The sequence below is a fragment of the Halichoeres trimaculatus genome, unplaced genomic scaffold (genome assembly GCF_033239565.1).
Source record: "Halichoeres trimaculatus isolate MK-OKI-2021-1 unplaced genomic scaffold, fHalTri1.1 fHalTri1_scaffold_20, whole genome shotgun sequence".
Taxonomy (NCBI): Eukaryota; Metazoa; Chordata; class Actinopteri; order Labriformes; family Labridae; genus Halichoeres; species Halichoeres trimaculatus.
Window position 1 is genome coordinate 173,229 of NW_027437198.1, and position 16,772 is coordinate 190,000.

The following is a 16,772-nucleotide window of genomic DNA, read 5'->3' on the forward strand; positions in this document are numbered from 1 at the left end:
CTCCCACACTCCACCTGGACTCACACCTTCACGCACAAACTACCTGAGATGATAATCTGAGCATGAACACACCAACAAAGTCTGCCTCCACATTTCTGCTCCAGTTCCAGACAGGTGTTCAGCTCTCTGCTGCCTTCACTGAAACCTGAGGGAAGTGCAACAGGGTCTTTGATGTGAGATGTTTAACAGATTATCTGAAGTCAGGGTACAGAACCACACACAGGTTACATCAGATTTATCCTTTAACACAGGTCGTTTTTTCCTGGCAACATTCAGTTGGAGCAGAGGCAGGGAGCTCTCAGAGCGAGGGGAGCAAAGGTCATCCGAGGCCATAAAGTGAAGGCTTTGTGTGGAGCTGATAAGTCCTTTCTGCTATAAAAGCAGGGTGGATTAAGCCTGTAAAAGTCTGCTCGTAAACCACACCAGCTCACTGAGGAAACCAGCTTTAAACACCAACCCCTGTAAACTAAATCAGAGTCTGACTGAAACCATTCAGTTTATTCTCAAGTATAAGGGACAGACGACAAACACCCTCTGACACCTGACAGACCTGATGGTTGGGCAACGTTCATGTAACATGTGATAGCGTGTGATAAAACTGCCCCACAATGCCTCTGCTTCATATCAGCATCATCATCTGAGCCTTTAAGGGGCTGTTGAGGGAATGAGTTATGGTGATAGAAAGGATTCAAATCAACTTCACAGACATAGAGCGTAACCCCACAGAAGCATAAAACACACGGCTCACTAAGATCACTGCTATGATTAGATCAACCTTCAGATCAACCCTTAGATCAACCTTATGATCAACCTTCAGATCAAAACTCCATAAAAACCTCAGATCAACCTTCAGATCAAACCTCCATAAAAACCTCAGATTAACCTTCAGATCAAACCTCCATGGAAAACCTCGGATCAACCTTCAGATCAAACCTCCATAGAAATCCTCGGATCAACCTTCAGATCAAACCTCCATATAAACCTCAGATGAACCTTCAGATGTACCTCCATATGAACCTCGGATGAACCTTCAAATCAACATTCAGATTAAACCTCAGATCAACCGCCAAATCAACCTTCAGCTAGACTTTCAGATCAAATCTCAGATAGACCTTCAGATGGACCTTTAGATCAAACCTCAGATCAACCTGCTGATTGACATTCGGATCAACCTTCAGATGGAACTTGAGATCAAACCTCAGATCAACCACCATATGAACCTTAGAACAACCTTCAGATTGACCTTCAGATCAACCTTCAGATCAACCTTAATAATAACCTCAGATTGATCTTCAGGTCAACCTTCAGATGGAACTTTAGATCAAACCTCAGATCAACCTTCAGATCAACCTTCAAACCAAACCTTAAATAAGCCTACAGATGAACCTTTAGATCAAACCTCAGATTAACCGACATATAAACATCAGGACAGCCTTCAGATTGACTTTTAGGTCAACCTTCAGATTACCTCTTTATAGACCTCAGATCAACCTTCTGATCAACCTCAATATAAACCTAATATCAACCTTCAGATTGACATTCGGACCATCCTTCAGATGGACCTTAAGATAAAACCTTAAATCAACCTAAACATAAACCTCAGAACAACCTTCAGAATGACCTTCAGATCAACCATCAGATGTACCTTCAGATGGACCTGTAGATCCAACCTCAAATCAACCTCAGAACAACCTTCAATCAACAACCTTAAATTTTAGATCAAACTTATGCTCAACCTTCTGATCAACCTCAACAGACCTCATATTAACCTTCAGATCAACCTCCATATAAACCTTAAGATCAACCTTCAGATCATAACTCAGATCAACCTTCAGATCAACCTCCATAAAAACCCTCAGATTGACCTTCAGATCAACCTCCATATAAACCTCGGATGAACCTTCAGATCAGCATTTAGATTAAACCTCTGATCAAATCTCAGGTCAACCTTCAGGTCAACCTTCAGATGGACCTTTATATTAATCCTCAGATTAACCTTCAGATCAAACCTCAGATCAAACCACAGCTCAACCTCCATATTAACCTCAGAACAGCCTTTAGATTGACTTTGAGATCAACCTTCAGATTACCTTATTATAGACCTCGGATCAACCTTTGGATCAACCCTCTTACTAACCTTCAGATCAACCTTCATATAAACCTCAGATCAACCTTCAGATCAATCCTCAGATCAAACCTTGGATCAACCTTCAGATCAACCTTCATATAAACCTCAGATCAACTTTCAGATCAACCTTCAGATCAAACCTTAGATGTATCATCAGATCAATGGTAAGATTAACTGTCAGATCAACAAGTTTAACTGACTGATCAACCTATAGATCAAATCTCAGTTGTAGAATAGAATAGAATAGAATAGAATAGAATAGAATAGAATAGAATAGAATAGAATAGAATAGAAAATACTTTATTTATCCTCAAGGGGAAATTCAGGAGTCATAGCAGCAATCAAGAAAACAAAAGTAAGAAAGTGTATAGAAAGTGCAAAAAGGTCCACAAGAAAATAGATGACGACATCCCATTCACCACTCTCCAGCCCAGCCAGTCTCCACCTCCACAGGGTCCAGGACTGAGCCTCCCCAGCAGTCTGTTCAGTCTCTGTCTCCTGGATCCTGTCTGCCCACAGCAGACGAAGCTCCTTTAATGTGGCGCCGGCGTCCGATGTCAGCTCAGTCAGCCACGTCCGTGAACAGCACAATGCCACTCTGCCCTCCGGCAGCCCCTCTGCCGCTGGGCTAGCACGGCTAGCTCGTCCACCCCACCGGAATTAGATCCCACGTTCCCAACAACGATGGATGGAAGGACAGGTCCACATTGTCACCTCCCAGCTCACATCTGAGAACCAGCACGTTGTCCTCACCTCCTCCTCCTCAGCTCGAGGGAAATCATCAAGCCCTACACTAGTTAGCATTGACATGCTACAGGCTGCTAACAGCTAATTTCACATTCATTCATTCATTCATTCATTTATTTATTAATGGCCACACAACAGGGTTGGTGGAATTTGTCTTTGGTACAGCACTTCATGCTCGACATTCCAGTGTCAGTCACATTACAACACACACAACACAATACAGATACAGATACACACAAATATGGTTACAGTTATTCAAGTGTCTGATTTAATGTCCGTATGGCTATGGGGAAAAACTGTTTTTAAACCTGTCTGACTTTGCTCACAATGACCTGTAGCAACAATGCAGCCATGGTTACATGTAGGATCTCCAGACAAACACAGGAGAAAAGTAGTAAAAATATCTCTGAAGACACAAAAAGTTTGGTGTCCATGACCAACAACGGAAAAATATAGTATATTTGTAAAATGTGTTTTCTTTTCTGTATCATTTCTGCATTATTGTACTAACGTATTTATTGATGTTATGTTGTATTTTTGTTTACATATTTTATGTTGTATTATTGTTGTTGTGTTGTTTATGTTTTGTGCAGTATTGTTATATTCTATTATTATTTTGTATATTTGCACTGCTGTGTTGTATTGTACTATTGTTGTGTTGTATTGTTCTGTAGTAGTGTTGTTTGAGTTGTGTTGTATTCTTGTTGTTTTTTTAATTGTTGCAATGTTGTATTGTTGTGTTGTTGTATTGCAGTGCTGTGTATTTGTATTGTGCCATGTTGTATTGTTTTGTTTCCATATTGAGTTTTTTTTTTGTATTGATGTTGTATTGTGTTTTTATATTGTTGTAGTGTTGAGTTGTTGCATTGTTCACTTATCATGTGATGTTACCATGGTGGCGCTCACAACAGCCGCAGCTTACAGCTCTCTCAGATCGTCTACTAGTCTGTTGAAAACAGACTAGTAGACGATCTTAAGACCAGGTATGATAGACACTAACTGTTCCAGATAGGTCAAGAGGTCACACAGAGCGTTACTTCTGACTTATTAATTCACACAAAATTCCAACGGACATAGCAAGAACTCCCGGGTCTTTGTGGATCACTGTGCCAGGGGAGAGGTGACATAGGCAGCGTCGAGAGACAACGCAGAAGTGGGGCTGCAGGGCCATGCTTACTCGGCATCAACCACACAAACCACCGCTTCCAAGCATTTTTCTCTCAAATGCACGTCCCTCGCCAACAAAATGGATAAACTGAGACTCCAGGTTGTAGTTATTAACATCGTTAAGGACAGCTGCATTATTCTGATCACGGAATCTTGGCTAAACTCATCCGTATCAGACTCGGCTGTTGAGCTAGCGAGCTAGCAGGCTAGCGGGCTATTCAGCAAATCGGCAGGATAGAACGGCTTTTTCTACACATTACATCATTTAATCATCCTGCAACCAAATCTTACAACTGTAGTCAGTGCATTTGCTGGTTGACTTTAGTGTTATTTATTTGCACAGATTATATGAAAACAAAAATAACTTTTAACACAGACAGTTGAGAATCCTTTCTTTATTAATACAAGTCCTACAATAAAATGTTTAAAATTATTATAAAGAAAATGGAAAAAAAACAGGCCTTACTGAAATTGGTACTAAACCAAACTGATGTAAAAAATAAATAAATAAATAAATAAAAAACAACTCTATACCTACAGAATGAGAAAGAGGAGAAACAAAGGAAAATTAAATACATTACTGAAATGAACAGCAATACAACAGACAGGATATAATTTTGTCTTAACTGTCTCCTGAAAATAGGAAATTTGTCCTATTTTAGGACTCCACCTTTAGGAGTGAAAGGGTCCCACATCATTCTGACTCCACTATTTAACTTAAACAATCTTTCTATTCATTCATTCGGTCTCATTTTCAGCCCTGCTGTTATATTGCAATACTAATAAAGACAGCTTGTCAAATTGCTGTCAGAGGTTTAATTAATATGTATATCACTATCTGTCACAGCCCCCCCTGGATCCCCTCCATCACTGGCCTCCCTTTATCTAAGTTGAGTGCCAGCTCCTCTGCTGGGGTCAGGTCCTGGCTTGTTGAGCCACCCCCTGTGCTGGTTTGATGTGTCTTTTTTTTCACGGCTAAAATCGAACAGAAAATTATTCTCAGCAGACAACAAATTTATCACTTCGTTTGATAATTGCTCTTTGGGCTACGCATAAGTAACTTACCAGACTGCAGAATATTTTTATATTTGGTTTTCACCTGCTGCCAGGTTCTTTTCTGGTCAGACAGGTTTGTTCTTCATGACAGATGAGGGATGAAACAGAACACAACATGAGATAAATTGATTCAATAGATAACACTGACACAGAGTTGAAATTTTCTTTGAACTTAATTATACTTCAAATAACCTGAGTAACATGCACTTCTATGGGCCACATTAAAGAAAAACACAAGTATTAATTAGCGGACTTGAAAAGTCATCTGCTCCACATCCTTAAACTATAACAGTGTGTGGAGTACAGTTTCTTAATTGTACATGTTCACGCTACTTACGCATTAAGCCGGTCCGTTATTAACTGCCAGGCTTTTTCCCTCTCCTTTTTTTTTTTTTTTTTTTTTTTTTACCACACTCGTGTTACCTTTCTTGTGGATTATGTTTTACTTCTTCATATAGTTGAAGAAGTATTGCCTGTTCGCCCCGTGTGAAGAAAGATGCACGTCCTTGTTCCATTTTCAATCTGTGATTCTGTGATCGGTCTCGTGGTCTTCTTACGGAGGCTGTGAACGCGCACTTATCCAAATGATCCACACCTGGCTTGACTAAGCCCGGTCTTTTCATCCTGGCTCGCCAAACGTGCAACCAATTAATCCAAGAAAGCGCCGACTAGGCTTATTCAAGCCGCGTCTGCTCATTTACCTTGGATGTATTTATCCTACTTTTGTGCAATACCCCTCTGAAAGAGTAGAGGAGGAGGTGTGAGTTTGTACATAAACAACAACTGGTGTACGGTGACTGTGGACAGCCACTGCTCCGCGTCACTATGTGACTGTTAAATGCAGGCCCATCTACCTTCCCCGGGGATTACTGGTGGTGTTTGTGACTGTTGTGTACATCCCGCTCGATGCTAGTGCTAGCACGGCTAACAGACTGCTCCACAGCAGCATCAGCAAGCAGCAGAGTAGACAGCACTCATCATAGCAGGGAACGTCAACCATGTGGACCTTAAAACGGTGCTTCCCAGGTTTCATCAGCACGTCAAGTGTGCCACCAGAGGAGCTAATACACTGGACAAGGTGTACTCCAACATCAAGCTGGGCTACAAGGCTAAACAGCCAGCACACCTGAGCCAGTCTGACCACGTGTCCTTGCTCATGATCCCTGCATACACCCCCCTTCAGAAAACTGCCCCTAGAACCAGAAGGAGGATCACAACCCGGCCTGATGATGCCTCTGAGCAGCTGCAGGACTGCTTTGAAAGGACTAACTGTCAAAGCAACATCAGCCTCAGCATCAGCTTCTCCCAGGGCTGCGTGCTGAGCCCTCTGCTCTACACCCTCTACACAGCTGACTGTACCTCTGCACACCCCAGTAACACCATCATCAAGTTTGCCGATGACACCACAGTAGTGGGGCTCATCTCTGGGGGGGATACATACAGAGCTGAGGTGGAGCAGCTGACTGGGTGGTGCAGTGATAACAACCTGTTCCTCAACACAGCTAAGACCAAGGAGCTGATCATCGACTATCTGAGGACTAAAACAGACATTCCACCCCTACACATCAACGGGGAATGTGTGGAGAGGGTAGAGGACTTTCTGCTCTCTGGGAGTCCACCTAGAGAAGGACCTGACCTGGACTGTGAACACCTCTGAGCGACTGAAGAAGGCCCAGCAGAGACTGCACTTCCTGAAGGTGCTTCGGAAGAACAACATCCCCCTGAGACTGCTTGTGTCTTTCTACAGGTGCACCATCGAGAGCATCCTGGTGAACTGTCTGTGTGTGGTCCACCAGCTGCACAGCGGCTCAGAGGACGTCACTGCAAAAGATCATCAACACAGCTAAAAACATCACCGACTGCCCTCTCCTCACGCTGGAAGAACTGCATCATTCCCGCTGCCTCCGAAAGGTTGGAATATAAATAAATAACCCAGGACCCCTCTCACCAAGGACACCACATGTTTAATCTGTTACCGTCAGGCAGGCGGTACAGGTCAATCACTACAAGGACAAACCGGTTCAGAGACAGTTTCTACCCAACAGCAGTAAGGGTCCTGAACAAAGGCTAAAGTCACTACCTCATGTGTCGTCAAATAATTACAATATAACACTTGCCTCATGTCATTAATGCACCTGAACATGGCAGCTGTTTTGCACGTTTAACTGTTTTGCACTGACTGAAGGACTTTTGCAATTTCGTTGCACTTGTTGCAATGACAAATAAAGTTCTATTCTATTCTATTCTATTCTATTCTATTCTATTCTATTCTATTCTATTCTTTTCTGGTATTGGTGTTGTGTTGTATGGATGTGTTGTACATTGTTGTTTTGCTGTATTGTTTTATGACTGTTGTGTTTTGTATTGTTGTATTGTTGTTGTTTTTGATGATTGTGTTATGTTGTATTGATGTGATGTTTTGTTGTGTTGTTTTGTTTTCATATTGATGTATTGTTATGTTATATTGTTGTACTGTTGTACTGTTGTGTTATTTGTTCAGTGTGTAAACCCCGTGCAGTGGTCTCTTCAGGTCTAACTGTGTCCTGTCGGACTCTTCTTCTGTCACTTCATACAGCGTTGGTCTTTCCCACAGTTTACGGTCTGTAAGCTGCTGATAAGGGGACTTTAAAGAACTATCATCACAATAAAACTCATGTTTGGATCATTTCTGATCTACTCTCTCTCTCTCTCTCTCTCTCTGGTGTGTTAAATGAAGCTGTGTGTGCGTGTGTGTATGCGTGTGTGTGTGTGTGTGTGTGTGTGTGTGTGTGTGTGTGTGTGTGTGTGTGTGTGTGTGTGTGTGTGTGTGAGAGAATCAGGGATTAAAGCTATGCTGTGTGTTTTTCCTCTGCTTCAGGAAACTCAGACCTGTTTGGTACACGGTTGTTCCTTTGAACCTTTCCAGTTTACTTCATCATCCATCAGCTTCCTGTCCAGCTGCCACCTCACAGGCCGTAAACCTCCTGAACAAACAGGCGTGTGACGTGGTCATAGCGAGGTTGGTGTGGGGCACACAGCGCTTTAACCCCCTCACAGGCTGAAGTGAAGAGGCTCAGTGTCATCCCAGCCCACTGCTCCATCAGGAAAAGAAAACAGGAGGTGCTGAGAGGAACAAAGCACAGGTTTATGGCCTCCACCTGCCTCGCTGACAGCCAGTGAGCGCTTAAACGGCACTTGAGTGTTGGTCTGTGAAAATGGGTTCAGGTAAACACTTCAGGGAGGCAGATAAGAGGCCTGCTTTAATGGAGACCTTCAGCTGACCTGATGCAAACCCTGACACCTTAAAGATCCTCTGGTTTTAAAGGAAAGGTTGACCTCAGAAGTGAGGAGCAAATGAGCAGGACGCTCAGAGATAAGGAGGCCCTGAGAAGTTTAGAGAGTGGCTGACAAATGTTGGTTTGTGGATTATAAACGGTATGAGAAAGAAAGAGCTGGAATGACCCTTTAAATAAAGGTTAAAGCTGTTAGATCAGGAAGAACGGGGACTGAGGTTAGACCCAGACAGAGAGACAGGAATACATCACTGAGGCCCCGTTTTCACCCTAGAGCCCAAAAGCACAGTGAAAAAAAATCTCTGTTTACACGGAAAAGCTGGGGGACTGATAACGCTGTAGTTGGCCTGCCAGGTCTGTAGATGGCCCTATAACTGTCTTGTCCAGAAGCAGCTTTTGGTAGATCTCCTCTGAAGTAGAGTTGGGCAGATCATCTGGTGTGTTGGTGGATGCTAAGAGCAGAAGTGGAGCAACAGATGCTCATTTAGTTAAAGACAGTCACAGATAAAGCAGATTGAGCAGCACAAGCTCAACACGTAGATCACCACCATCCTAACAACCGGACTGTTGGACTGTTGGACTGTTGGACTGTTGGTCTGTTGGACTGTTGGACTGTTGGTCCGTTGGACTGTTGGTCTGTTGGACTGTTGGACTGTTGGACTGTTAGACTGTTGGACTGTTGGACTGATGGACTGTTGGACTGTTGGACTGTTGGACTGTTGGACTGTTGGACTGTTGGACTGTTAGACTGTTGGACTGTTAGACTGTTGGACTGTTGGACTGTTGGACTGTTGGACTGTTGGTCTGTTGGACTGTTGGACTGTTGGACTGATGGACTGTTAGACTGTTGGACTGTTAGACTGTTGGACTGTTGGACTGTTGGACTGTTAGACTGTTGGACTGTTGGACTGTAAGACTGTTGGACTGTTGGACTGTTGGACTGATGGACTGTTGGACTGTTGGACTGTTAGACTGTTGGACTGATGGACTGTTGGACTGTTGGACTGTTAGACTGTTGGACTGATGGACTGTTGGACTGTTGGACTGTTGGACTGTTAGACTGTTGGACTGTTGGACTGTTGGACTGTTGGACTGTTAGACTGTTGGACTGTTGGACTGTTAGACTGTTGGACTGTTGGATTGTTGGACTGTTTGACTGTTGGACTGTTGGACTGTTGGACTGTTGGACTGTTGGACTGATGGACTGTTGGACTGTTGGACTGATGGACTGTTGGACTGTTAGGCTGTTGGACTGTTAGACTGTTGGACTGTTAGACTGTTGGACTGATGGACTGTTGGACTGTTGGACTGTTGGACTGTTGGACTGTTGGACTGTTAGACTGTTGGACTGTTGGACTGTTGGACTGTTGGACTGTTAGACTGTTGGACTGTTGGACTGTTAGACTGTTGGACTGATGGACTGTTAGACTGTTGGACTGTTGGACTGTTGGACTGTTGGACTGTTGGACTGTTGGACTGTTGGACTGATGGACTGTTGGACTGTTGGACTGATGGACTGTTGGACTGTTAGACTGTTGGACTGTTAGACTGTTGGACTGTTAGACTGTTGGACTGTTAGACTGTTGGACTGTTAGACTGTTGGACTGATGGACTGTTGGACTGTTGGACTGTTGGACTGTTGGACTGTTGGACTGTTAGACTGTTGGACTGTTGGACTGTTGGACTGTTAGACTGTTGGACTGTTGGACTGTTAGACTGTTAGACTGTTGGACTGTTAGACTGTTGGACTGTTGGACTGTTGGACTGTTAGACTGTTGGACTGTTGGACTGTTGGACTGTTAGACTGTTGGACTGTTGGACTGTTAGACTGTTGGACTGTTGGACTGTTGGACTGTTAGACTGTTGGACTGTTAGACTGTTGGACTGTTGGACTGTTGGACTGTTGGACTGTTAGACTGTTAGACTGTTGGATGGGCATACCCAAAGCAGAGCATGATGCCAGCATTTCCACTGAAAACACCAGTGTTCTGCCAGATTCTGCTGCCTTGTCAACTTTTGCTTCTGATGCGTTTTCTGATGGATGCATATATTTATTTTTCCTGCTTTGTCAAATTTTGCTACCACTGTTTTTGTTTAGCTGTGCCCATCATAGATGTGTCTGGTTGCACTCACGTAACCATGTTAAAAAATGGGCCTACTTTTCTCCTATTTTTTCAAAATATCTTTGATTTTTTCAAAATCAAAACTGTAGGGGGAGCATATTTTGATAGCTTAATTCCCCCCCATCAAATAATGCTTCCAGTGCTCAACGCATTAACAAACCATTAATATTCACCACAATATCACTGTGTCATTAATCCCAGCTAGTTTTAATGTGTTTTTATCTGTAACTTGAGGCAGGAGCATAATTTGATAATATGATGCTCAACTAATGCTCCCTGTACTCATGGGGAGCCAAAGATTATTATTAATGTTCATGATTATTCCCCTTAGAGAGTGTGTCCCCATTAATCAGCATGTTTTAGTTATCATCATGTTTGACTTATCAGCATGTAGAGACTGGACTGTCTTTGTTTTTCTCACTCTGTTCAATATCAGTCACACACACACACACACACACACACACACACACACACACACACACACACACACACGAACACACACACACACACACACACACACACGCACACACACAGGGTCAACGCCATCTGTTGCAAACTTATTCTGATATGTGTGTGTGTGTGTGTGTGTGTGTGTGTGTGTGTGTGTGTGTGTGTGTGTGTGTGTGTGTGTGTGTGTGTGTGAGTGTGTGTGAGTGTGTGTGAGTGTGTGAGTGTGTGTGAGTGTGTGAGTGTGTGAGACTAAATGGGTCAAACTCCTGGCTCTGTTCAGATTATCACGTCTCTGTTACCTGATTTATGATCAGGGAGAAATGCAGGAAAGATAAACTCAGGTGATTTATGGTGCCAGTATTAAACCTAACACCTGTTGCAAAACGGCCTGAGTCGAAATAGTTTCATGACTCATCAAGGTGAGCTCAGGTGATAAGGAACAGACCAATCATCGCAGGATAAATACCTCAGTTCAGTCAGATCAGAGGGAGGCAAGCAGGCCAGTAACAGACACTGAAACACTGAAGTGTGTATGTCAGGTCTGAGAAATGAAATCCTGTTAGAGGAAGTTGTCCTCGTTGAGTTTGGCGCCCCCTGCAGACAGAGAACACCTTCTTCTCATGTTGCTGACTGTTTTCAGAGGTACATCTCTCTCTGACACCGTGTCTGACCAGTTTTCATCTCCAGCCTCTGCTGGTGTGTTTGATGATCTCTGAACGGACCGTCCATCTGCTACCATCACATCTTAATGTCTTTACGTTTTTCTGCTCAGACTCTGTAAACTCAGCGTCCTGTTCAGAAAAATTTACCCAAACTGAGAGTTTCCAGTTTCTCTGTGTTTAAACACCTAATTTCAAACAAACATTTGCCCTAACATCCAACAGTTTGAGTGTGTCCTGTAAACATGTTGTTTACTCCGGTTAAACATGTTGTTATGTGTGTGTTGGAGAAAGTTTAGAGGCTGTTTGTTGTTGGAGTCACCCTCCCTCCTCTGTAAACAGGGTTGTTCAGTTTTTCAGTCAGATCTTCTATTTTATTTCCCTTTGTATGGTCCGTTCATATTTCTAAACCTCCTGAACATTCAAGGCGTCTCTCTCTGAGCGGCACCACCTCTGTCTCAGCTGCGTCAGCAATTTTTAATGTTTCATTTGAATCTTTTGTTTTTTTTTAACAAGTAAAACATGATGTCATAACAGTTAACCACTAACCATTATACATCAATGTGAATTAAAGCTGAATCTATTTTTATATGTTTAATAAATCATATCAAAAATGTTTGTTCTGCCTTTTTCTCCTTCCTGGAGATGTAACTTGACCATTTAATTTGAATATTTAATCAAAGAAAGAAGAGACCAAAAGCATGATTGAGACTTTTTTTAATTTAATAATAATTTTGTTTAAATTAAAAAAGAGAGCTGTATTCTGATTTTCATTGTATTTTTTTTTCCATTTCTTAAATTTTATGTACAATATCCTTCAATTTTACATTTATCAAATGTTCATTTTTCAGCTCTTCAAATCAAAAACAAGTGAGAGTCACTCTCCTTTATCTCTTCTGATAGCTTGCCTTAAAAAAAAGACATACTGGTCAGAATTTAGAGAGATACACAAAACACTTGAGATTTCTCGAAGAGTGTTTTTGCAGAATTGCTGTATTATTATACTTGACCAAATACGTTGAACACTTTGAGTTTTGCCTTGATGTTTGTATGGAGACTATGTTAATAAAAGGTTAAAAAAGCAACTTGAAGTGTTTTTCCTGATGGAAAAATGCAGGGACAGGAAAGCAATCATTTTCATAGAAGGGCCCAGCTCCGCTCCACCCCCTGGTGGTGGACTCGGTGAAATGAGGCTCTGCTGCAGCTGCTTGTTTTATTCTGAACATTAAATACAAAGCTAAGGGACCACATCAAGAGGTCAGGGTTGGACAGGTTTCCAGAGGATTGGTGTTGTTTCTGGGCTGGTGTTGGTGTTTAAACCAGATTATTTTTGTTTGCTCAACTCTAAAATAATTTGCTTTTCCATAATCTAATCCAGTGTATTATAAGGAATCCTTCTAATCCATGTGAATCAAATGCTCTAGTGCAGTTCAGTCCACCTGATCTAGTCCAGGTGAACCATGACGTGAATCTAACTGATTTAATCTGGTCTTTTTACTAGACCACATTATGTAATCTGATGTAATCTGAGTCTCTGAGTCTTAGTGACTCACAGGACACAAGTGTGTACACACAGACAGTATATATTCATGTGTAGATGTGTGTGTTGGACCCTGTTCAGTATCTGAGCTGACCCGGTCCTGGTCCTGGTCCTGTGTAACATAAAGCTCCTTTAGTCTGTGGCGGATGTAAAGGGTTCAGGTTCTCAGGTGGACTCTGTGGGTGCTCCATCAGGTCACCCGGGGATCCTGAGTTTCCGTGCAGGTTGAGTCAATCAGCTGTTTTCTGCTGACATTCATGAAGAACGAACCGCCCCGCCCACTGCCGGACGTCATATTGTGTAACTGTGCCGTGATTGGCTGCTGGGTGTGATACAACATTCCTCCTGAAAGCGGACACCTCCTGCCCTGCACGCTGAATTTGCGAGTGTGTGTATGTGTCAGTGTTTGATGTAGAAACACACACACTCTCTCTCTTTCTCTCTCTCTCTCTCTGCCTCGCGGAACCGACCCGATCCAGCGGGAGCCCAGCCGAGGAAGAGGAGGAGGAAGGAGGAGGAAGAAGCGGCTTGTAGCGCGATCAAAAAGACTGACAACCAAGCACCTCCGGCTGATTTGACTGGTTTTCATATTTCTGATTACCTGGGATTATTTCTACTCATGTGACCGTGCAGCTGCTCTTACCTGAGCTCTGACACCTGCAGCCCAGACAGAGACATGGAGAGCAACAGGAGCACCCTCTGTCTGTTTGATGTGGACGGGACTTTAACAGCGCCCAGAGAGGTGAGACCACTTCCGGTCCATCAGGACACTCACTGAGACCGGGTCTTAATGAATAATTATTGATTATTATAGAACGCGCGCGCGCGTGTGTGTGTGAGAACAGTCTCTTAGAGCACACTCTGTCCTCTGCTGCTCTCTCGTCCTCCGATTCTACACTTAAAGCTGAGTCTTACTCCACCAGTGTGACCAGTGTTTGTACTCTAACACACACACACACACACACACACACACACACACACACACACACACACACACACACACACACACACACACACACACACACACACACAGGGAGGGAGGGGCTGTGTGGTAATGTATATGTCTGTTGATGTCCTCTCTGAACACATGGAGGCTGTTTGTGCTCTCAGAGCTACAGACTTTAGTCTCTGCGGTCAATGAGCTGCTTCAGCCTCACGTCTGCTCAGTTTAATACACATTACTGTCACACACACACACACACACACACACACACACACACACACACACACACACACACACACACACACACGCACACACACACACAGGAGGCCTGAGCTGCAGGGCTTGATCCTCTGGATCACTTTTCTCTCATTATTTGGTCAGTGGGCTGAATGTGTGGGTTCATCCAAGGTAACTAATGAGTGTGTGTGTGTGTGTGTGTGTGTGTGTGTGTGTGTGTGTGTGTGTGTGTGTGTGTGTGTGTGTGTGTATGTGGGAGAGAGAGAGAGAGAGAGAGAGAGAGAGAGAGAGAGAGCAGAGCAGAGCAGAGCAGAGCATGCCAGCTCCTTCATATTGCATAATCCCGTCTGTATTGTGCGTTCTTGTCCCATACGCTCCCATACGCTGGAGAAATTAAAAACCTGATCCAGATTCAGACACCTAAGGAACCAGTCCTGCAGCTGGTCTGTTCAGAGTCTGTGACGAGGCTTCAGTCACTTCAGGACACAGATCCTAAAGATAACACACACAGTATGGACGTGTTTAGGTGTGTTAAGGTGTGTGTGTTAAGGTGTGTGTGTTCTCCTGTGTTCTGCAGAAGATCGACCCCGATCTGGACCAGTTCTTCCAGACGCTGCGGAGGAAAGTGAAGATCGGCATCGTGGGAGGGTCAGACTACTCCAAGATAGCAGAGCAGCTGGGGGAGGGGGACGACGGTGAGGAGCACTTCCTGTTTCAACTACAGGCTGTCAAACCTCTCACTGCTCAGAGAGGAGAGAGGAGAGAGGAGGACAGCAAAGACAGGAGCAGATGGAGGAGCAGAGAGAGAGCAGAGAGAGGAGGAGCAGAGAGAGGAGCAGAGAGAGGAGGAGCAGAGAGAGGAGCAGAGGTAGGAGCAGAGACGAGAGCAGAGGTAGGAGCAGAGGAAGGAAGACTGCAGAGGTAGGAGCAGTGGGAGGAGCAGGAAGAGGAGCAGAGGGACCAAGAGGACAGCAGAGAGAGGAGCTGAGAGGAGGAGCAGTGGTAGGAGCATAGAGAGGAGGACAGCAGAGAGATGGAACAGAGAGAGGAGCCAAGAGGAGGAGCAGAGGGAGGAGCAGAGGTAGGAGGACTGCAGTGGTAGGAGCAGAGGTAGGAGCAGTGGTAGGAGCAGAGAGAGGAGGAGCAGAGCTGCTCTCAGATCACATGCATCAGGGCTGGGTTAACCAGGGGGGATCTGGGTTAACCAGGGGGGATCTGGGTTAACCAGGGGGGATCTGGGTTAACCAGGGGGGGTTCTGGGTTAACCAGGGGGGATCTGGGTTAACCAGGGGGGGTTCTGGGTTAACCAGGGGGGATCTGGGTTAATGACTGACTCATGATGAGTGACCGACTCATTCCCAGCCTCTTGGATTTCTTGGTGCAGTTTCTCACAGAGCGTGGTTTTAATCTGATGTGGAGTCATTGCTCTCAGTGATTCTCACGTTCCTCCACAATCTGCTGCAAACACAAACTGATGCAACGAGTCCCACTCTCAGCGTGCTGTATCTGTCAGTCAATATTAGGATGTGACAGGAATGCTGATGTGTTGAGCCAGGAGCTGTGTGTGTGGTTTTGATGGCGCTGCCAAGTGTGTGAAAGGTGAAGCTCTCACATTCAGGATGCTAACACACTGTAAAAAGTCGATTCAACTCACTCAGACATCTTGTTGCTTTGACTGAGTTTAGTTTATTTAACATGAAGTGTCAAATAATCGGAACTATAAAAAAGGTCAGGAGAACTACAAAAGATGTTGGTTGATCTTAATTCATCAAGTTTTTACAGCAAAGTAATTTTTTGTTGTGATTGAGTTTTGTAACCGTGAGTGAGGAGGGAACACAGTGGATATGAGACCCTGCTGAACACTGAGATGTTACACAGAGGGCACAGACTGTCTGTGTTCTAAATGACACAGACCAGCTGCTTATGCTCCATGACAATGACCTGTTGTCTTCCCTGTCCTAATCCTAACCCATCAACACATCTCATTTATTAGCAGAAACACTAAACACTGTAAAAATCATTGAGATTGAGAACCCATGCTGTGCCCCCCGCAGGGTAACATCTCAGTGTGGGGTCAATAGGATCTTATATCTACTGTGTTTCCTTCTTACTTATAACACATGTGAAGAGAAGCTGCTCTGTATCTGACCTCATTAAAGTCTAATCTGTGGTTACACATTCCAACAGCTTCATGTAAAGGGTCAACCAGGAACGTCACAGCTGGACCCCTCCAGAATAGGAGCACTTATAATATATCAAATATTCTAGATAACACATATCATATATTAACATACATCATATATTAACATATACCACATTATAATATGATATACTACCATCCATGTATGGATAGTGTGTGTATATGTTCTTCTGACCCCTCAGAGCTGACTGATGCAGTCAGAGAGCTCTGATAGTAGGGCTCAAGGTTGGATCAGTAATCTGCTGTCAGG

General features: G+C 43.8%; 1 protein-coding gene across 1 annotated transcript in view; it reads left to right on the top strand.

Annotated features, from left to right (window-relative positions):
• Nucleotides 1-13,497: 13,497 nt before the first annotated feature.
• pmm1 (phosphomannomutase 1) overlaps nt 13,498-16,772 on the top strand; it is a 22,418-nt gene continuing 19,143 nt past the window's right edge. Inside the window, exons 1-2 of the mRNA XM_074696300.1 lie at nt 13,498-13,884; nt 14,900-15,017. Coding sequence (XP_074552401.1) covers nt 13,819-13,884; nt 14,900-15,017 — 184 coding nt within the window. The 5' untranslated portion in view covers nt 13,498-13,818. The remainder of the gene's footprint in view (nt 13,885-14,899; nt 15,018-16,772) is intronic.